This window comes from Onthophagus taurus, chromosome 1, assembly GCF_036711975.1.
Source record: "Onthophagus taurus isolate NC chromosome 1, IU_Otau_3.0, whole genome shotgun sequence".
NCBI lineage: Eukaryota > Metazoa > Arthropoda > Insecta > Coleoptera > Scarabaeidae > Onthophagus > Onthophagus taurus.
This window is the reverse complement of record NC_091966.1, coordinates 8,855,497-8,876,548: the sequence shown is the minus strand read 5'-3', so window position 1 is coordinate 8,876,548 and position 21,052 is coordinate 8,855,497. Positions and strand designations below refer to the sequence as shown.

Here is a 21,052-nt window from a genome sequence, read left to right as displayed (position 1 = left end):
GTTACGTTTCTAAAAATAAGCGTTAAAAACAGGAGCAACTTTAACAAAACACTTACTACATACAAAAAATAAATGAGAAAAAAAAACAGATAAAACACTTTGTACAATAATAAATTAAGTTTTTTTTTTAGTTAATTTAAATAAATTTCAAGACGCCTTAATAATCGACGATGATTTTATCTTAATCTTATCAATTAAATTTAATACTATTTTAATCAAATTATTTTGTTTACCCTGTACACAAAACATTAATTTATTTTCGTTCAAATAAATCATGCAATAATAATAATTCCAATTTAATTAATTACTTTAAATTCATCATAATTAAAGTTTAATTTGGTTTATTGATTGAGAAAAATCTAAAATTTATCTATTTACAATTTTACATCATTTTTTGCTAATTACAGGTATCATTTTTTTTTATAGTACATGATTCACAAAATAGATTCTTTCATTTTTTTATGATATCTTCAAAGTATTGGATAAAAACGAAGTATTATATACAAAGTGATTCAACCGAGCGATTTAATTTATTTATTTAAAAAAAGTCAGTTAATTGATTTACTTTGTATGGTTAAAAAGCCTTAATGAATAAATTATATAAAAAAAATCAAATAAGAATACTTTGAAAGTATCATAATTTCTTAAACTACACTTAATCTCAACTATTAATCTATTTAACCGTCAATTCAATATAAAAATAAATACAGAATTACATCTTCATTTAATGTAATTATCATTATGCCTAATATAAAAATTAATTTTATTTTAGCGACTAAAAAAAGATTGATAACAGAGTTAAACCCGTTCTATCTTCGCTTTCTCTTATTTATCTAATTATAAAAAGAATCTTCACGCAGTCTCTCCACTAAAAAATCCTTTCCCAGTCTTACATTCCCTTATAGTAACCGTATTTAAATTAACTGTAACGTCAGTAATAAATACTTGATCAGCTAAAGGATTTCTTGCTAACCAATAATCGGCTCCAGGGCTGGTTAGTTGCGGAACATTATTTTCAATTTCTCCACTATTATGACCATTTTCAGTTTTATGGCTGGTATTTTTATGTTTAACTTCTGGTTTTTTCTCTTGTTGTTTATCGTTTGTTCTAGAAGCGATTGGTTTTGGAGAAGCAGGTTCTTTTAGTGTACTATGTGGTAAAGAGCCTTCTAAAGCATTCGGTTTTTTATCAGCGTTAGATTTAGGTGTCGTAGCTGGTAAAACCGCTAAATTTGAAGCATCCTCCTCTTCCTTATGAATCTTAGAGATTTTCAAAGGTGGAGGACTACTAACCGTCGGACTCGTCGTTATTTTAATCCCCGTTTTACCGGATTCTTTCGATAAAACTTCCGCTTTACGTTTAGTTGGTTCTAAGCGCTCCAAAATTGGTCTTCGATCTTCACTACTCGAACTATTATTTTCGTTATCTGTATCAACAGATTTTGCATCTTGAGTATCCAAATCTTCGTCAACGCGAGTATCGTCGTCTTCTAAAGCTGGTAATTCTGGTGATTTTTTAACAGAATGCGTAGATTCATCTTGACTTTCTTCACCACTTTGTCGAACTTCTTCTTCTGTCGTTTGAGAACGATCCGGATGTTTTCTTTTAGGACCTCGTTTGGCGCCTTCATTTCTTTGTGAACGTTCGTATAAATCTATCAAGCGAACGTCTAAAATATTTTCTTCTGGTTCCCAAGTATTGTGTTTTGGACCCCAACCTTTCCATTTTACGTAATATTCCACCACACCCTTTTAAAAAAATAATAAAAATTAATAAAAATTGAAACAATAATTTTAATTAATAAAATTTTGCATTGAGTCTTTGAACCATAAGATATATTAATTGAAAATAAATCAAATAAGTGCATCATAAAGAATTTTCAGGGTGCAAAAAGTCCATCAATGAAAATCACCAATTCATGGCAGTTAGGCTGCAGAACCTACTAATACTACTAATTCATTTGTAACACAATTTTAATAACAACAGATCATGATTTATTAATTCTTGAAGTTTTTGAGTTCACTTATCAAGAAACCTAAAGATGACACCATTTAGATCAAACAACGCGGAAGCACAACTATAGTGTTTCCTGAAACCAGCTTGTCTGGCCAAATTTTGGACTGTGGTTATAAGCATGTCACATGTCTTTAAGACCAATATAGACTAGAATATAAAGTATGCCGGTGAAGAACAATATTGAAAAATAGATGATTAGAGATATCATGATATAATATCAGGAAAGATGTACGATTTTAGCAAAGATGTTTAGGGGCGCCATATTATAGATCAGTGGTGTCCATAACGTCGATCGCAAAGCAGTTTTGAGTCGATCGCCAAGAAAATCATGAATCTGAAATATTTATATCTGGGCCTCAGAGGAAAAAAAAGGAAGGTTACTTTAAACCCTTCGGTCGATCTTGGCAAGACATTTATATAAAAAGTCAATTTTGATCAAAAATTAGTGGAGACCACTGCTCTAAATCGATTAAACGTCAACATTGTTGATTTTCGAAAATTAACTCAATCCTAACTCATAAACTAAAAGCGATGGGGAAATATTTTTTATACATAAAACCTTAGTAATGGACCATAAAGACTAGATCCATAAAAAGATTGAACCCAATTATTACTATTTTTTATTTATAAGCTACAAATCGATTAAACATCAAAATTCTTGATTTCCGAAAATTAACTCAATCATAACTCAAAAACTAAAAGCGATGGGGAAATACTTTTTATACATAAAACCTTAGTAATGGACCATAAAGACTAAATCCATAACAAGATTGAACCCAATTATTACTATTTTTTATTTACAAGCTCTAAATCGATTAAACATCAAAATTGTTGATTTTCGAAAATTAACTCAATAATAACTTAAAAACTAAAAGCGATGGGGAAAAACTTTTTATACATAAAACCTTAGTAATGGACCATAAAGACTATATTCATAACAAGAGTGAACCCAATTATTACCATTTTTTATTTATAAGCTCTAAATCGATTAAACATCAAAATTGTTCATTTTCGAAAATCAACTCAATCATAACTCATAAACTAAAAGCGATGGGGAAATATTTTTTATACATAAAACCTTAGTAATGGACCATAAAGACTAGATCCATAAAAAGATTGAACCCAATTATTACTATTTTTTATTTATAAGCTATAAATCGATTAAACATCAAAATTCTTGATTTTCGAAAATTAACTCAATCATAACTCTAAAAGTAAAAGCAATGGGGAAATACTTTTTATACATAAAACCTTAGTAATGGACCATAAAGACTAAATCCATAACAAGATTGAACCCAATTATTACTATTTTTTATTTACAAGTTCTAAATCGATTAAACATCAAAATTGTTGATTTTCGAAAATTAACTCAATAATAACTCAAAAACTAAAAGCGATGGGGAAAAACTTTTTATACATAAAACCTTAGTAATGGACCATAAAGACTATATTCATAACAAGATTGAACCCAATTATTACCATTTTTTATTTATAAGCTATAAATCGATTAAACATCAAAATTCTTGATTTTCGAAAATTAACTCAATCATAACTCTAAAAGTAAAAGCAATGGGGAAATACTTTTTATACATAAAACCTTAGTAATGGGCGATAAAGACTAGATCCATAACAAGATTGAACCCAATTATTACCATTTTTATGTATAAGCTCTAAATCGATTAAACATCAAAATTGTTGATTTCGGAAAATTAACTCAATCATAACTTATAAAATAAAAGCGACGGGGAAATATTTTTTATACATAAAACCTTAGTAGTGGACCATAAAGACTAGATCCATAAAAAGATTGAACTCAATTATTACCATTTTTTATTTATAAGCTCTAAATCGATTAAACATCAAAGTTGTTGACTTTCGAAAATGAACTCAATCATAACTCATAAACTAAAAGCGATTTTAAACCCTTCGGTCGATCTTGGCAAGACATTTATATAAAAAGTCGATCTTGATCAAAAATTAGTGGACACCACTGTTATAGATGCTGTTGACGAAGGCTAGACCTGATATTCAAGGATACCAAGGACGATGTTAATAGATGATGAGAAATAACAAATTTCTTCAGAGAGAGGCTACGATTGTGTTGAGTGATGGAACTATGTTTAGATATGTGACGAACGATTTTGATACCATAGGTAGATAATGTTTGAGATTGTTAAGGATGTTCAGATATTTAAAAAACGATGTTTATAGCTATTAGTAAAGATGATGAGACACGGGTAAGATCATGAACTAATTTGATGTTATAAACGATGTTGAGAGATACCGTAAACAATGTTTAGCGATATCAAAAACGATCACGATAGATTGTGGGGTAAATGTTGATGTTGGGATAATTTTGAAATATATCAGTGATTACGTGGGAAGCTAATAGTAATGCTGTAGAGGGATTGAGGAGGCCAGGAACGATATTCTAGATTATTCGGGACGATGTTAAAAACTATCATGACCAAAAAGATTATGTTGGAAGGATTTATAGGTGTTAGGCTTTATTCTGAGAGATAACTGGGATGATATTGAGAGATGTCGTGTATTAAATGATACAATAAACCTCAATGTTATGATGTTTTGATTAAACCCCGTATCTTGACACTTATGGACACTGAAAAATATGTTATTCATAATATGATGGCACTGGCTACACCGCCGTATTCCGCGAATTTAAGTGAGCGATTTCTTTATCGTCAGACCACTGCGCTATTTATAACATATTATAACCATAGATCAGGTGAACTAATCGCATTGTGGCATCTGTATCAGTGATCATTTGAGTGAAGAAGTGTGTATTTTTCCAAAAATATATAGTGTCTACAGGTAAGACAAAAATAGCTATCTAACCCTTTTCGCTTTTTTTGAGCTTGTATAGGTAGCTTTACCTATTGAACTAATTGCAAAATATTTTTTTTTGAAATTGAAATTAGGTACAAAACAACCTTTTCAAATTAACAAACATGTTATGCTTTATGTTATGTTATGCAATCTCTAAGTAACCATTTCAAACGTTTTCATAATCAAACTCAAATTTCACATTCAGGTGGAATGTAGTCTGGGTTTTCAAAATTTAGCTTCTTTTAAAAGACATGTCATTCGGGTTCATTATTCTACGAATGCATCTTCTATAAACTCCTTAATATCAAATGATAATTTTAACGATATATCAATAGATGAAGCTAAAAACTTTAATATCGCAGCAACCTTGCCATGTGTTCAACCAGCAATAAAAATTTAGTGCCACCACCAATGAAAACATACAGGAAGAAGAATTTAGATTTGATACTTTTCAGTAACAGATAACCAACTCTGCTTCAAAATTTTTGCTTTATCTTTATAACAATAACGTGAAATAGTATATAAATAAATTATTCTGCTGATTTCACACAAAATTATACCTTGTCAAAAACTATCACGGTCGAGTAGCGTTTTTTTGTGACTCGTATAGATGTAGTCTTGAAACTTTGGTCTTTTCTTATAGTAGTCATTCAAGTAATTATAATGACAACAATGAGAAACAGATAAATTTTGGAACTACATGTTATTTCCTAATATACATCAGAAAACACAGTAGTACTTACATTGTATTAATGAAGACCACTTCATTGGTACAATGAAACAATTTCACTATGTTAATGAATTCATTCATTGAATAAAGAAAAATAATTCATTAAGACAAAGATTAGTTTCATTCTATTAAGGAAATTTTTTTTATTAAATAGTAAATATGGTTCATTAAACAATTAAAATTGTTCATTACACAATGAAAACTGTTCATTAAATAACGAATATTGTTGTTCATTAGGCAAATGAATACATTTCATTGCGACAGAGACTTGTTTTCACTTTGTACTAAAAATGTTGCAGAAAATTATGACAATGATCGATAACAGGCTATCATAACTATTATATCTTAACAAACGTTTTGGCAAAACATAGAAAGCCTTATCGTGAATTTTTAAGGAAGCTTTTTTTGAGGGCAGCGAGAAATTTCCAACTGCAGAACTGTAACTCGTCGTATTGAAGATATGAATAAAAATGCAACACGACAATTTGAAGATGACATACAAAGTTGCCGTTTCTTTCGTTGGAGTTTGACGAGTCAACAGATATCGTTGATACTTAACTAATTTTTAACAATACTTCATAAACGCGGAAAACGCGAGGTCCAGATATGATGGCAACTTTTATGTCATTTGCCGAAAAAAGAATTGATTGGTGGAAATCATGGATTTTTACCCCTTTGCAAATAAAATGAACTGTTTCCTGATTTCATATCATTTCATTGCATAATTTATAATAATGAGCGCGAAGTTAAGGAGGCGTCTTTTTTGTCATGTTAGGTGGCTCAGCCGAAGAATCTTTTTGGAAAGATTTCTAAATCTTTTGCCTTGCAGGCATTATTGCATTTTTGGACACATTGGGAGAAAAACATGAACAATTGGAACATCCAGAATGGGTAAAAAGAATTGCATTTCTTACGGATTTTATGGGCCTTCACAGCTCGCTTAATTTACAATTACAAGGAAAAAGAAAAAATATTATTGAGTTGTAAAAGCAAAAGTTTAAATATTTTCCATATTTAGAAAAACATATTAAACTTACTGGTGAATGTAATATTAAAATGTTTTGTTGAACTTGAAAATTTTAATCAAGAACTTGAGAAATGATTACAAATCTCAATAATCTTCAACCGAATTTACTTCATTTCCTTTTGGAGAATTCGATAACGAAAATATTTCATCAAATGTAGCTCATACTTTTCAAATGAATTCATCAGCTCTACAGTTAGAAATTTTAACAATACAATCAGATAGAATTGTAAAAGCACGTGCAAATGAAAATAATTTTTGGAATTTATTACCAGAAGAAATATATTCATTATTGAGATCGGTGGCAATGAAGATATTTACATTTTTTGGTTCCACTTATCTATGTGAAGCAGCGCTTTCTCAAATGAACAACATCAAAGTGCAATTTAGGACTTTTCTGACTGATGACCACTTAATGGCATCTATTCGATTATGCATCAGTGATTACAAACCTAACTTTACAAGACTTGTTGATCAATTGGAATGTCACCCATCTACATCAAAAAATTAATCCAAAATATTTATCAATAAAGTACATTGCACAAAATAGTAAATACAATGTATTTAATATATTATTATCAATAAAGACCTTTTTATACGTTTTTAATTTAACCCATTTTTCGAAGTCGATAGCGCATAAATAAGAAAAATTAGAACTCTAGAACAAAATGAGATATCATGAAATAAGAAGTATTTTAAAACAAATTTGTTTAAGAATCGCAGAAGTGTAGTGGGATACCATGGAAGTCAGAAACGATATTCTAGGTTATCAGAGACATGTTGAAAAATATCAGAGTTCATGTTGAGAGATATCACGAGGGACCTTATATCATATAATATATAGTTGTCACTATATCCGGTTCCTTCTATTCTTGATACAGTTCATGATTAAAACGTCTGCGCTACTGTCCCTGTTCTTGGATACGTCCATATATCATTGTCATATTTTGGCTGCAAAGAAGAATTTTACGAGTAATGCGAAGGGACAGTCATAGGATTACCTTTGTCACCTGTAATCACCAATTTCTGCATGGAGATGTTTGAAGAAGAAGCGTTAAGGAAGAGTCCGTGGAAACCAAAGTTATGGTTTCGTCACGTGGATGACACATTTGTAATCTAGCAGCATAGAAAAGAGCATCTCCAGAAGTACCTTTTTTTCATGTTTTGGTCACTAAAAAGAGTCGGGTTTAGCCGCCTTGAAAGAAGCGCGACTCGATAAAGATCAGAGACAATATTTAACTACATCAATAACAATCTTGATAGCTGATGGTGAATTTGTTGATAGAATCCAGAATACTCCTGGAAATTCTAGGAACCATCTTGGTACGTCACGAACTATTTGGTGCCATAGAATGATACCTTCATCATTCTATTAAGGAAGTTGTTGATAGATGAAGTAGAAGACAATGAGTGAGGTAGTGGTGATACTGTAGTAGTGGAGTAATGTTACAGATTATATTGAGTTATGTCAGAAGCGATGTTGCGAAATATAGCAAGAATTGTTGAGAAAGGTTAGCAATTGTATTGGAAGATATTGGGGATGATGGTTATAAATATTAAGTTGAAGTTGTTGAGCAATATCAGGGTATATATTTGGAGATAACAAAGTTGATAGAAACATGGACGATTATAAGAAAAAATTTTAAACGCATAATTTGTTTTGCTCTAAATTTTTAAAAAACAAGCCGAATGTAAAGATATAAATGACTTGAAAGCGACATAATAAAAAAAGTATGTGGTGTAGAGAATATGGCAACCAACTGGGTCAATTTTCACTTAAGATGTAAGCGCAAAAAAGAAATTTAAACAAGATGTTATTTTTATTTAATACTCAAACCCAACCCAACCTAAACAATTCTTGTTTATTCAAAGACTAAACATCAATATCTCTGTATCAGTAGCACCCAGGCAGTTTATAGCCTCTCTATAGCTCTCTTCATGGTACTTGCTGGAAATCACCCTTGAACATCTAGTTCTGGATGTTTTGATCCAACAAGGTGATCAGTTTTTCTCTCTTTTAACATGACAGGAACATATTTTGAACTTCATTCATATAAGCATGCAGGTGAATGAGTTCAATTCAAACATCTTTAACTTCAACAAAATTAACTTAGATCGAGCTGGTGAACTCAAATCAAAATTTTGATCCAATTAATAATATTTAATTAACTTTTAATTTTATTATTAAATTAAATGCATAATTTAATTTTGGTTCTTTGTCCTTTCTTGTACCTACGCTGAAAATTATTAAATTAGGTTAGGTTTTAACTGTCAAATAATGACAGCTAATTTTAAATAGGTTAGAAACAGGTTGTCAATCAAAAAACTAAACAACATCTATATTTTGATGTATTTTTAAAACAAAATCTAATAACCATTACATTTTTAAATATCTATTTCACTTTTAAACCCATACATAAACCCTATATACACAACCTTTAAGAAATCTCAACAAAAACAAAGACATAAACTAAACTAACCTCAAAACAAATCCAAACGTAAACTCACGGAAAAGCTTTGATGGTGCATACTAAATACAAGATAAAATACAAAGGTATCCGAATGATACATAACGTAAACATACATACCTTTCTAGTTCGTTTCTTGATGATCTTTTCGGCGGCGTAAACGCGATCATCGTGAAGTTCCATGATTGCCGTCGGACAAACTCGAACGTTATGAAAAAGGTTGGGAACGTACTGTAAAGTATATCGGTTAGGTACAAGGGTGGGTCCACGGTGAACTCATAGCACTTTTAAACATTTAAGTCTTTTAATTTTTCATCGCTTTAGGTAAGATTTTCTTTAGAAATCGTTTTGATTACAACCTCCCCACTTCTTCAAAACAGTTACAAACAAAAATGGCCGCTCTAACGGTAGCGATACTAACGGTTAAGAGGTGAACTACGAAAATTAAGATTTTAGTATTTAGATGGCGACACTAAATTTAAATTTAAAAATAAATAAAAAATTAAAAATTATTTTTAAGATATACAATTAGAATAAAACCTAGTTAGAACGGATAAAATATTTTTAAGTCACACTATAAATATTTTATATTTAATACATCATTAGTTCTACAACAATAATAATAATAATCTTTAAACTTAGCAATTTCGCACGTCAGGTACTTTATAAAATTTATTTTCGAGTAACATATCCTTATCATTACGATTAAAATTCTTTATATTTAATTCGGTTATAGATACTGGCAATTTATTATAAAAACGTCTCTAAGGACGGCTAAACCCGAATGATTCTAGTTCTAGGTATAGTGTTAGTTCTAGTTTTACACTTGCACTGTCACTAGAACTAACATCAGACCTAGAACTAGAAACATTTGGGTTTAGCCATACGTCTCTTAAGACGGCTAAATCCGAATGTTTCCAGTTCTAGGTCTAGTGCTGGTTCTAATGCACTGAGAGAAATAGATTGTACGAATCGTATTATAGAAAAAATATTATACATGCAGCAATTCATTGTATACATGCAGCAAATCAATGTATTATATTTATTGTACTGAATACAATCTCGTCTCGCTGTCACTGTTCGTAGTAAACGTATTATACCTTATAGCAGTGGTGTCCACTAATTTTTGATCAAGATCGACCGAAGGGTTTAAAGTAACCATCCTTTTTTTTGCTCTGAGGCCCAGATATAGATATTTCAGATTCATGATTTTCTTGGCGATCGACGTTATGGCCACCACTGATTTAGGGCTTATAAATAAAAAATAGTAATAATTGAGTTCAATCTTTTTATGGATGTAGTCTTTCTGGTCCATTACTAAGGTTTTATGTATACAAAATATTTCCCCATCGCTTTTATTTTATGAGTTATGATTGAGTTAATTTTCGAAAATAAACAATTTTGAGTTTAATCGATTTAGAGCTTATAAATAAAAAATGGTAATAATTGGGTTCAATCTTTCTATGGATCTAGCCTTTATGGTCCATTACTAAGATTTTATGTATAAAACGTTTTTCTCCATCGCTTTTAGTTTTTGAGTTATGATTGAGTTAATTTTCGAAAATCAACAATTTTGATGTTTAATTGATTTAGAGCTTATAAATAAAAAATGGTAATAATTGGGTTCAATCTTTTTATGGATCTAGCCTTTATGGTCCATTACTAAGGTTTTATGTATAAAACGTTTTTCTCCATCGCTTTTAGTTTTTGAGTTATGATTGAGTTAATTTTCGAAAATCAACAATTTTGATGTTTAATTGATTTAGAGCTTATAAATAAAAAAATGGTAATAATTGGGTTCAATCTTTTTATGGATCTAGTCTTTATGGTCCATTACCAAGATTTATGTATAAAAAATATTTCACCATTGCTTTTATTTTATGAGTTATGATTGAGTTAATTTTCGAAAATCAACAATTTTGATTTTAATCGATTTAGAGCTTATAAATAAAAAATGGTAATAATTGGGTTCAATCTTTTTATGGATCTAGTCTTTATGGTCCATTACTAAGGTTTTATGTATAAAAAGTATTTCCCCATCGCTTGTAGTTTTTGAGTTATGATTGAGTTAATTTTCGAAAATCAACAATTTTGATGTTTAATTGATTTAGAGCTTATAAATAAAAAATGGTAATAATTGGGTTCAATCTTTTTATGGATCTAGTGTTTATGGTCCATTACCAAGATTTATGTATAAAAAATATTTCACCATCGCTTTTATTTTATGAGTTATGATTGAGTTAATTTTCGAAAATCAACAATTTTGATTTTAATCGATTTAGAGCTTATAAATAAAAAATGGTAATAATTGGGTTCAATCTTTTTATGGATCTACTCTTTATGGTCCATTACCAAGATTTATGTATAAAAAATATTTCCCCATCGCTTTTATTTTATGAGTTATGAGTTAATTTTCAAAAACCAACAATTTTGATTTTAATCGATTTAGAGCTTATAAATAAAAAATGGTTATAATTGGGTTCAATCTTTTTATGGATCTAGTCTTTATGGTCCATTACTAAGGTTTTATGTATAAAAAGTATTTCCCCATCGCTTGTAGTTTTTGAGTTATAATTGAGTTAATTTTCGAAAATCAACAATTTTGATGTTTAATCGGTTTAGAGCTTATAAATAAAAAATGGTAATAATTTGGTTCAATCTTTTTATGGATCTAGTCTTTATGGTCCATTACTAAGGTTTTATGTATAAAAAATATTTCACCATCGCTTTTATTTTATGAGTTATGATTGAGTTGATTTTCGAAAATCAACAATTTTGATGTTTAATCGATTTAGAGCTTATAAATAAAAAATGGTAATAATTGGGTTCAATCTTGTTACGGATTTAGTCTTTATGGTCCATTACCAAGGTTTTATGTATAAAAAATATTTCCCCATCGCTTTTATTTTATGAGTTATGATTGAGTTAATTTTCGAAAATAAACAATTTTGAGTTTAATCGATTTAGAGCTTATAAATAAAAAATGGTAATAATTGGGTTCAATCTTTTTATGGATCTAGCCTTTCTGGTCCATTGCTAAGGTTTTATGTATAAAACGTTTTTCACCATCGCTTTTAGTTTTTGAGTTATGATTGAGTTAATTTTCGAAAATCAACAATTTTGATGTTTAATTGATTTAGAGCTTATAAATAAAAAATGGTAATAATTGGGTTCAATCTTTTTATGGATCTAGTCTTTATGGTCCATTACCAAGATTTATGTATAAAAAATATTTCACCAGCGCTTTTATTTTATGAGTTATGATTGAGTTAATTTTCGAAAATCAACAATTTTGATTTTAATCGATTTAGAGCTTATAAATAAAAAATGGTAATAATTGGGTTCAATCTTTTTATGGATCTACTCTCTATGGTCCATTACCAAGATTTATGTATAAAAAATATTTCACCAGCGCTTTTATTTTATGAGTTATGATGGAGTTAATTTTCGAAAATCAACAATTTTGATTTTAATCGATTTAGAACTTATAAATAAAAAATGGTAATAATTGGTTCAATCTTTTTATGGATCTAGTCTTTATGGTCCATTACTAAGGTTTTATGTATAAAAAGTATTTCCCCATCGCTTGTAGTTTTTGAGTTATAATTGAGTTAATTTTCGAAAATCAACAATTTGGATGTTTAATCGGTTTAGAGCTTATAAATAAAAAATGGTAATAATTGAGTTCAATCTTTTTATGGATGTAGTCTTTCTGGTCCATTACTAAGGTTTTATGTATAAAAAATATTTCCCCATCGCTTTTAGTTTATGAGTTATGTTTGAGTTAATTTTCGAAAATCAACAATTTTGATGTTTAATAGATTTAGAGCTTATAAATAAAAAATGGCAATAATTGGGTTCAATCTTGTTACGGATTTAGTCTTTATGGTCCATTACTAAGGTTTTATGTATAAAAAGTATTTCCCCATCGCTTGTAGTTTTTGAGTTATAATTGAGTTAATTTTCGAAAATCAACAGTTTTGATGTTTAATCGGTTTAGAGCTTATAAATAAAAAATGGTAATAATTGGGTTCAATCTTGTTATGGATTTAGTCTTTATGGCCCATTACTAAGGTTTTATGTATAAAAAGTATTTCTCCATCGCTTTTAGTTTTTAAGTTATGATTGAGTTAATTTTCGAAAATCAACAATTTTGACGTTTAATCGATTTAGAGCAGTGGTATCCACTAATTTTTGATCAAAATCGACTTTTTATATAAATGTCTTGCCAAGATTGACCGAAGGGTTTAAAGTAACCTTCCTTTTTTTTGTTCTGAGGCCCAGATATAGATATTTCAGATACATGATTTTCTTGGCGATCGACTCAAAACTGCTTTGCGATCGACGTTATGGATACCACTTACGCCTTATAGTATATTTTTAGTGCATAGTACAATCCATTTCTCTCAGTGTGCGGGTGTTAGTTCTAGTTTTAGTTGTTTTTCAGCGTTAGATTGTTGTGTATTTATCATTGAACTAAAACTGGAATTACCACTAGACCTAGAACTAGAAAGTTTAGGGATTAACCACATTACATCTTCAGACCACATTACATTAGTGTACCACATTATAATACCACTTAACAATCGAGTTCTATAAATTCATTTGAACTTAACCTTCTCTTTAAAGATTGATGTAACAAATAAGATAAGAATGACAACAAAATAGCTTTGTCATTTTGACAAAAACAAAATTAAAATGAATATTTTTCATGTGGAAAACTTTATGCTTAACAATATTACTTTTAATTAATGTAAACTCCAAACTGGTTGCCATCCAAAGAAAACAAAAACATATAACAGTAAATCCTGTTATAGCTGGAGATAACTCTAAAATTAAAGACGACGAAGTAACCTTTTATCTGTACAACACAAAAGTGAACAACTATAAAGTAAACGTCGAAGACAATGGAAAAAAATTTTATGAAAAAGATGGAGTGAAAATATTAATACATGGTTGGGGTGGAGACAACGAAACTTTTTGGTATTCCCCGATGAGAAGTGCGTACGTTAAAAAAGGATTTAATGTAGTTTTGGTGGATTGGAGCTTAGAAGCGCAAACGAATTTTAATAACGCCGTCAATAAAATACCGTTTATAGCAGAAGTAATAACTCAATTTGTTATTGAATTATCGAAAACGATTGTTATAGAACAATTTCATCTGATTGGCCATTGTCTTGGTGCTCATATTGCTGGAGTTGTAGGTAACCATTATAATAAAGTGTTTTTTAAAGAGGAATTAATATCAATACTTATTAAAAAGATTTTAATAAACGATAACACCTCAATATGACGTTATCTTACCACTTTGAAGTATCAAAAAAATTAAAATTAACCTAATTGATGTTTATCCCGAATTCTTTATTTTTGATATAGGCAAAAAAATGTTTTCTCAAAATCATGAAAAAATATGGAGAATAACGGGTCTTGATCCTACAGGGTTAAGTTTTAATCATATAAAAGATACAAAACGATTATCTAAAGATGATGCTGTACATGTTGACACAATTCTTACAGATTCTGGATTAAATGGAATGGGTTTAAATCGCACCATTGGGCAAATTAATTTTTTCCCAAACGGCGGAATAGCTTCTCAACCGGGATGTCTACGTTGTAATTTTAAATTTATTTTGACACCTTCATTTTTATTCGATGATTGATTTCTAGTTCCTTGTAGTCATAACAGGGCTGCGCTTTATTTTCAAGAAAGTATAACTTCGAAAAACTTTATTGCAAGAAAATGTGACAACTTCTTACATTATACGAATAAAAAATGTTCCAATAATCTGGTTAATATACTGGGAGATAAAACTTATTTAGACGTAAAAGGCGATTTTTATTTAAGTACATCGTCGCAATCACCGTTCGGATTAGGAGATACTTAAGATGTAACGTTTTTATAATTTAAAAATAAAATTATTAGAATTTTTAATTACTTTCAAGTTCGTTTTGTTTTGATTGTAATTAAAAATATTTTTAAATCACCACATCAATCAATTTATATCAAATAACATTTTCAAGTCTTGATTTTGATAAAATAAAAGATAAAACCTTTTTAAATCGCCACCAGCAAAGTATTAAAGATAAATAAATTATCACGATTCATGCCACCAATAAACTTTTTAATAAACAAAGGAAAATTTTATTGCTTTTAAGATATGATAAATAATTTAATTGTAATATTAAAAAATGATAATTTAGATTTATATACGGCTAAACCCGAATGTCTCTAGTTCTAGTTCTAGGTCTAGTGTTAGTTCTAGTTTTAGTTCAATGTAAAATAAACATCTACATAAATAATAACTTAAAGTAGAATTAACAATAGACCTAGAACTAAAAACTTGTCTAGTGTTAGTTGTAATGCTAGTTCAATAAAAATATACAACAATCTAGCACTGAATAACATCTAAAACTAGAACTAGCACTAGTATTATAACTAACAATACACCTAGAACTAAAAACATTTGGGGTTAGCCGTCTTAAGAGATGTACGGCTAAATTAGAATGGTTCTAGTTGTAGGTCTAGTGATACTTCTACTTTTAGTTCAATAAAAATATACTATAATCAAGCATTGAAAAACAACCAAATAGCTATAGCGTCATATGTAACGCTAGGTAGCGTTGAGCAATCTCATCTCACTCACTATTTCTATTCTCTCCCTTTCCAGAAAAGCATTTTGAAGTTCCCCAGCTTGCACCATTGTTTTGATATGTACATATTCTGTTACAATTAGATTGTTTTGTTTTTGGTTTATTATTATTATTCATGTTTCTGCTCGTATTCGTTCCCACCGAAGATAGGATGGGGGAGTTTGAAACTCCAGATTAATTTGAAAGAACATATCCATGATCCTACTAGGGAAGAAAAAAATAAAAAAGGAATAATCATATGATTTCTTATTGCCATTTTAATTCCATTTTGATTTTTCAACCAACGACAATAGAGCCTTCTTCTCAATTCGCACATTGAGGAACACTCTTCTAGCGTAAACGAAGCATATCAAAAGAATTTTTGTAATTCGACCTCGAGTTTTTGATGAATGTGTACGGTTTGAGTGCCTCTGAATCTATTTTGACTATTTTTAGCGAGCGTTATGTAAACACGATAACTCTACAACAAGTATGTAGAACCTGCGTCATACATATATGCATGCGCTTTAAATAAAGATACATCGTTAAAACGTAGTTGTGTCTTTGCAGTTACAGAAAAAGTTAAAGTAAATTGCTTACCCGAGAGAGGTGTTTTATCTGACTACATAGCTGATGTTCTTCATACAAATAGTTTGAAATATTGGACAAACATGGATGCAATAAGTAACTTGATAGTAGGAAACTTTTTGATAGCTTTCCACACTGTAGCAATAGATTTTGTAACCGAACCTTGTTGTTTCGCCAATTTCGAAAATTTCAATGATATGGTTTTAATATTTTAATGGAAAAGGTTCCATCAAAGATCAGTTAACAGCCACAAATTGTAGAGAGTGTATTAGTTTATTCAGGAAGTTTATTCATCATGCTGAGATAAGATTAATAACATAAATAAGCTAACACATCATTTCCAAGCTTATACCACGTGAAATTATGTCGTTAGGATGTCTATAATATTGTAAAGATAAAGTTTTACATTGATTTTTGATTCATTTAAAAATCAATTAAACAACAATTTCAGCATTTTTTCCTCTTCCAGTACTAAAATCTGCTGTTTACTTTGGCTTGCTTCCACATTCGTACATAAAAGCGTTAAAATGTTCTTCATCACATTATCCATCCATTGTTTCTTTGGTCTTACTCTAGCTCTCTGTACCTGTGGTGTCCATTCTTCAATTCTCTTCACTCATCTATCTCCCTGTTTTTTTCCAGATGCCTTGCACATGGTAGTGATCTCTCTGCTTTTAGGTGTCGTACTTTGCACTATTCATGAGTTGGTTCTTTCGTGGATTATTCTTATTCTTCACATACCAGAAGTATTCTGTATACAATTAAACCATACTAGCTACAACATATAATACACCAGTTCATTTAATGCCCACTCCTCCTTCTCTCCTTCACCTCCGCCATCCACTCTTTTCTCTCCCTCTCCACCCAGTACGCGCTCCCACTCCATACCTCCCTTTCTTAAGTCGTTACATCTCAGCATATGCTCAATTCTCTCCCAATCATCCCCACATAATCCACACATTCGTTCCTCATCCTCCATGAGTCACGTGGAACCCTGCTTTTCCACGTCTGTATCTCCACTCTCCAGCTCCTTCCACTGTACTGATCCTTCTTCTTTGTATTTCCTCTGTTGAGTATCCTACTCTAATATAATTTTCCCTTCTTTATTAATCTCCCTACAACATTTTCTCAAAATCTTAAAGTCGCTCCGCTGCACTAGCCCATCCTTGTACTTTATCGCCCTTCTGTCTGCTTCCACCCTCATCTTCTCCAGCTTAAACTCTTCTGTCATAGTGTATCCCGGGTTCTCCCTGCTCAACCCCAGGACTCACTTCCAATATCTCTCCTGGAACTCTTCACCATCTTATACACACTCCTCTCCAGACTATCAAACATTATTTTCCACCTGCACAAATGCTTCCCAAATATTCGTTCCCCCAGGCTTCGTATTCATATGTTATTCTTGGTCTTATAGTAGTGCGATAGATCTTGAGTTTCGATTGTCTGCGTAGTATTTAACTCATCATTTTTGTTTGTAGGCACGGTAGCACTTATTGATGCTTCGAATTGTATTCTATCTTCGAATTTTTCTGGAGCTAGAGAATGTTTCTCTTAACATCTTCTGGAGGAGTTATATTAATGAAATAATAATTATTATTGTTGAATAAGATTATACTTTATTTAGAGTTATATTTAAAATTTTAAGTAATTTCTTTTTAAATTGCTTATTAGATACAGTATATTCGAAGAAGAAAGTTTTAAATAGAAAATTTTTTAAGATAATTTTTTTAATTTGTCTCTTTTGATCTTATTTATTAAGGATTACGTAGGATTTCGATAAGTAAATTGATATTAATCGCATTTGATTAACTAAATATAAATACAAACACTTTCGATCATTTTTAACGTAAAGAATACTTGAGCGATCGAGATTGGATAACAAAAAATAAGTGAAACAAACAATAAGAATAAAATGTGGAAAATTTCTGTATTTTATTTATTAATAACTGTAGGTGTAAATTTTGGTAAGAACGTTTATATCTCTTTATTTTAAACGTCAATATTAATTCAGATTTTCCACAATAATTTAGTACATGGAAATGTCCAAGCTGATGATATTCGTTATTTTTTATGGAATAGAGATACGAATCAAGAAAGAATTAGCATAAATAATTATGGTAATAATATTGATAGAAATGCCCCAGTTAAAATTTTAATCCATGGTTGGATGCACGATATTAACTCTTTTTGGTACTCAAATACACGACAAGCTTACGTGGCCAGCGGGGCGAACGTAATCGCAATAGATTGGTCCAGACATTCCCAACAAATTGTGGCGATATCGATAAATCGTCTTCCTAATTTAGGAGAATTCGTAGCTAAATTTGTTCTTGGGTTATCCGAATCCCAAGGAATACCCATGACCAGGATTCACATTCTTGGACATTCTTTAGGTGCCCATCTAGCTGGATTTGCGGGTAAATCAACTCAAAGAATGGGGGGAAGAACGTTAGGTAGAATAACTGGGTTAGATCCAGCTGATATCGGATTTACAAACGCCGTTAGTACACAAAGATTGGATAAAAGCGATGCTGAAAGGGTTGATACCATTCTTACGGATGCCGGAATTGGAGGAGCTGGGATTAATCGGTCTTTGGGGCATGTTAATTTTTGGCCAAATGGTGGAATAGCTGTGCAACCAGGATGCTTCTATTGTACGTTTTGTCGTAAAGTAAATATTAAAAAAATATAATTCATTATTTTTTGTAGATCCTTGTAGTCATAATAGGGCACCGATATATTTTACTGAAGGAATTTTGTCGGATCTTTTTGTATCTACTCTTTGCTCTTCTTATACACAATACTTTTGGGGAACGTGTAGAAATAATCCAAGAAATATTATGGGTGAAAGAACAAATTTTCAAGTTACAGGAGATTTTTATTTAACAACGAATGTTAGGTCACCTTTCGCTAGAGGATAAAATTAGTTGAATGTAATTTGTTAATAAAAGAATCATGTAGTTTTCATTGTCAACAATATTTTAGAATAAAAGTTGGAATAATTTGTTTGTAATTTTAATGTTTTTTACGCAAAAAAGTACTATTAGAAGTGCTTCTAAACAAGAATTGTTTACGAAATAAAAAATGTTTTCTACTAAAAATCACCAAAAAACCACAAAATTGGAATATTTAGTCATTTAACAACCTGCAACATCTACGCCATTTATTAAATAATAATTTTAGTACGTTTTTGAATTTTTAGATATAGTTTATGTAAAAATGGTACTCTTAGGTAAAAATTCTCGGATTAACCCTTCTTGAGATAAAAAAGTTTTTGTGCTAATGCATTAAAATATCAGGATATTTACATTCTGCACTCATAACGTCTACACCGCTGTTTTTATCATTACGTCTGGCACAATTTTTAATTAATTAATGTTTTTACGCAAAAAGTACACCTAGTAAAAATTGCTAACAGGAATCATTTACGAGATAAAAAATGTTTTGTGCTAGCAAACACTAAAACAAACAAAATTTAACATTAAACTCTTATCAGTAATTTTAAAAGATTCGTCTTTCATAATCCTAATATAATCCAACGTTAATTTTAAAAGTGATTAAAACTCGCAATATAAATCCGATTTTTAGACTAAAATTTATATTTCATTAAATCATAATGAAGATTGCGGTGTTATTTGTAATATTTGTATTTGCACCTCCGATTTTTGCTGAAGTACAACCTGAAGACATCAAATATTTTTTATGGAACTCAAAAACAAGCAACGAAGAAGTCTCCATAAACAATTACGGAACAAATCTAATTAGAAACGTTCCTTGGAAAATTCTAGTCCACGGTTGGATGGATAATATAGAGGCTTTTTGGTACTTAGACGCAATAAACGTCTTCGTGGATGAATTAAACGCCAATGTGGTCATCATCGATTGGTCTGAACATTCAAGACAAATCTATTCAACTTCTATGGCGAGAGTGCCTATTATTGGGGATTACATTGCTCAATTTATTCTCGGATTGGTTAATTTAGAAGGAGTTGATTTAAATCAAGTTCATTTACTCGGCCATTCTTTAGGGGGACAATTAACAGGATTTACAGGTAAATTTTGATTTAAAATAAAATTAGAATTGTTTATTTGTTTGTTTTATTCGCAGGAAAAGCAGTTCAATCACGTACCGGTAAAAAAGTGGATAGAATAACAGGATTAGATCCAGCAGGACCAGGATTTGCAACAGCTTCAAGGGAAAATCGTTTAGATTCTAACGATGCAAATAAAGTAGATGTAATTCACACCGATTCTGGTGTGTTGGGATTGGGGATTAGTATTTCAGTTGGACATGTAAATTTTTGGCCAAATGGTGGATCAGCTATTCAACCGGGATGTTCAGAATGTTAATTAAGGAATTACAATCAAGTATTGTAATAATTAACTTCTTTGTTTTTTTTTAGTTTTATGCAGTCATAGCAGATCAGCTTGGTTTTACATCGAAGGTGTTAAAAGTAAAGGATTTGTATCCACGCGGTGTTCAAGCTTTCTAAATTATCGCCTTGGATTATGCAGGAATAATGAGCAAAACTTATTGGGGGAATTTACTGATCATACACTTACCGGAGATTTTTATTTAATTACTAACGCTGAAGCTCCATTCGCACGGGGATAACTTCTTAAATTGACTTAAAATTGTATTAAAAATGTATCAAGAATAAATTAAAAGTCTTACTTAAAAATCTTATTTTTTTAATCACCTTTTACAATTAATTTTTTATTAAAAAATCTTATTTAAAATATAAGAA

General features: G+C 30.3%; 4 protein-coding genes across 5 annotated transcripts; 3 read left to right on the top strand and 1 right to left on the bottom strand.

The window, feature by feature from the left end:
* Positions 1-770: 770 nt before the first annotated feature.
* Positions 771-9,482, bottom strand: LOC111417377 (chromodomain protein polycomb). The gene is made up of 2 exons (XM_023049633.2): positions 9,207-9,482; positions 771-1,749 (listed from the first exon to the last, which is right to left on the bottom strand). Exons 1-2 carry the CDS (start codon positions 9,267-9,269, stop codon positions 853-855), a joined length of 960 nt encoding a protein of 319 aa, XP_022905401.1. The 5' UTR covers positions 9,270-9,482; the 3' UTR covers positions 771-852.
* Positions 9,483-13,759: 4,277 nt separating this feature from the next.
* LOC111417403 (pancreatic triacylglycerol lipase-like) lies at positions 13,760-15,018 on the top strand. Of its 2 annotated transcripts, none has more exons than XM_071194509.1 (3): positions 13,760-14,290; positions 14,604-14,699; positions 14,754-15,018. In XM_071194509.1, exons 1-3 carry the CDS (start codon positions 13,798-13,800, stop codon positions 14,969-14,971), a joined length of 807 nt encoding a protein of 268 aa, XP_071050610.1. In that variant the 5' UTR covers positions 13,760-13,797; the 3' UTR covers positions 14,972-15,018. The 2 variants fall into 2 exon arrangements, with proteins under 2 accessions (XP_071050610.1, XP_022905437.2); XM_023049669.2 differs by having other exon boundaries at positions 14,463-14,699.
* A 3,198-nt stretch (positions 15,019-18,216) lies between these two features.
* LOC111417337 (pancreatic triacylglycerol lipase-like) lies at positions 18,217-19,225 on the top strand. The gene is made up of 3 exons (XM_071195980.1): positions 18,217-18,268; positions 18,335-18,958; positions 19,014-19,225. The coding sequence occupies exons 1-3, from the start codon at positions 18,217-18,219 to the stop codon at positions 19,223-19,225; spliced, it is 888 nt and encodes a 295-aa protein (XP_071052081.1).
* A 695-nt stretch (positions 19,226-19,920) lies between these two features.
* On the top strand, positions 19,921-20,919 carry LOC111417336 (pancreatic triacylglycerol lipase-like). Its single transcript, XM_023049583.2, has 3 exons — positions 19,921-20,356; positions 20,413-20,649; positions 20,708-20,919. Exons 1-3 carry the CDS (start codon positions 19,921-19,923, stop codon positions 20,917-20,919), a joined length of 885 nt encoding a protein of 294 aa, XP_022905351.2.
* The last annotated feature ends 133 nt before the right edge of the window (positions 20,920-21,052 follow it).

Excerpts from the sequence above, each read along its gene's own strand:
- LOC111417377 (XM_023049633.2), bottom strand. The coding sequence starts at position 9,269 with ATGGAACTTCACGATGATCGCGTTTACGCCGCCGAAAAGATCATCAAG. Across the intron at positions 1,750-9,206 it reads TCAAGAAACGAACTAGAAAG|GGTGTGGTGGAATATTACGT; the intron begins GTATGTATGTTT and ends TTTTTTTAAAAG.
- LOC111417403 (XM_023049669.2), top strand. The coding sequence starts at position 13,798 with ATGTGGAAAACTTTATGCTTAACAATATTACTTTTAATTAATGTAAAC. Across the intron at positions 14,291-14,462 it reads TCATATTGCTGGAGTTGTAG|GCAAAAAAATGTTTTCTCAA; the intron begins GTAACCATTATA and ends TTTTTGATATAG. Across the intron at positions 14,700-14,753 it reads TCAACCGGGATGTCTACGTT|TTCCTTGTAGTCATAACAGG; the intron begins GTAATTTTAAAT and ends ATTGATTTCTAG.
- LOC111417337 (XM_071195980.1), top strand. The coding sequence starts at position 18,217 with ATGTGGAAAATTTCTGTATTTTATTTATTAATAACTGTAGGTGTAAAT. Across the intron at positions 18,269-18,334 it reads AACTGTAGGTGTAAATTTTG|TACATGGAAATGTCCAAGCT; the intron begins GTAAGAACGTTT and ends ACAATAATTTAG. Across the intron at positions 18,959-19,013 it reads GCAACCAGGATGCTTCTATT|ATCCTTGTAGTCATAATAGG; the intron begins GTACGTTTTGTC and ends TATTTTTTGTAG.
- LOC111417336 (XM_023049583.2), top strand. The coding sequence starts at position 19,921 with ATGAAGATTGCGGTGTTATTTGTAATATTTGTATTTGCACCTCCGATT. Across the intron at positions 20,357-20,412 it reads ACAATTAACAGGATTTACAG|GAAAAGCAGTTCAATCACGT; the intron begins GTAAATTTTGAT and ends TTTTATTCGCAG. Across the intron at positions 20,650-20,707 it reads TCAACCGGGATGTTCAGAAT|TTTTATGCAGTCATAGCAGA; the intron begins GTTAATTAAGGA and ends GTTTTTTTTTAG.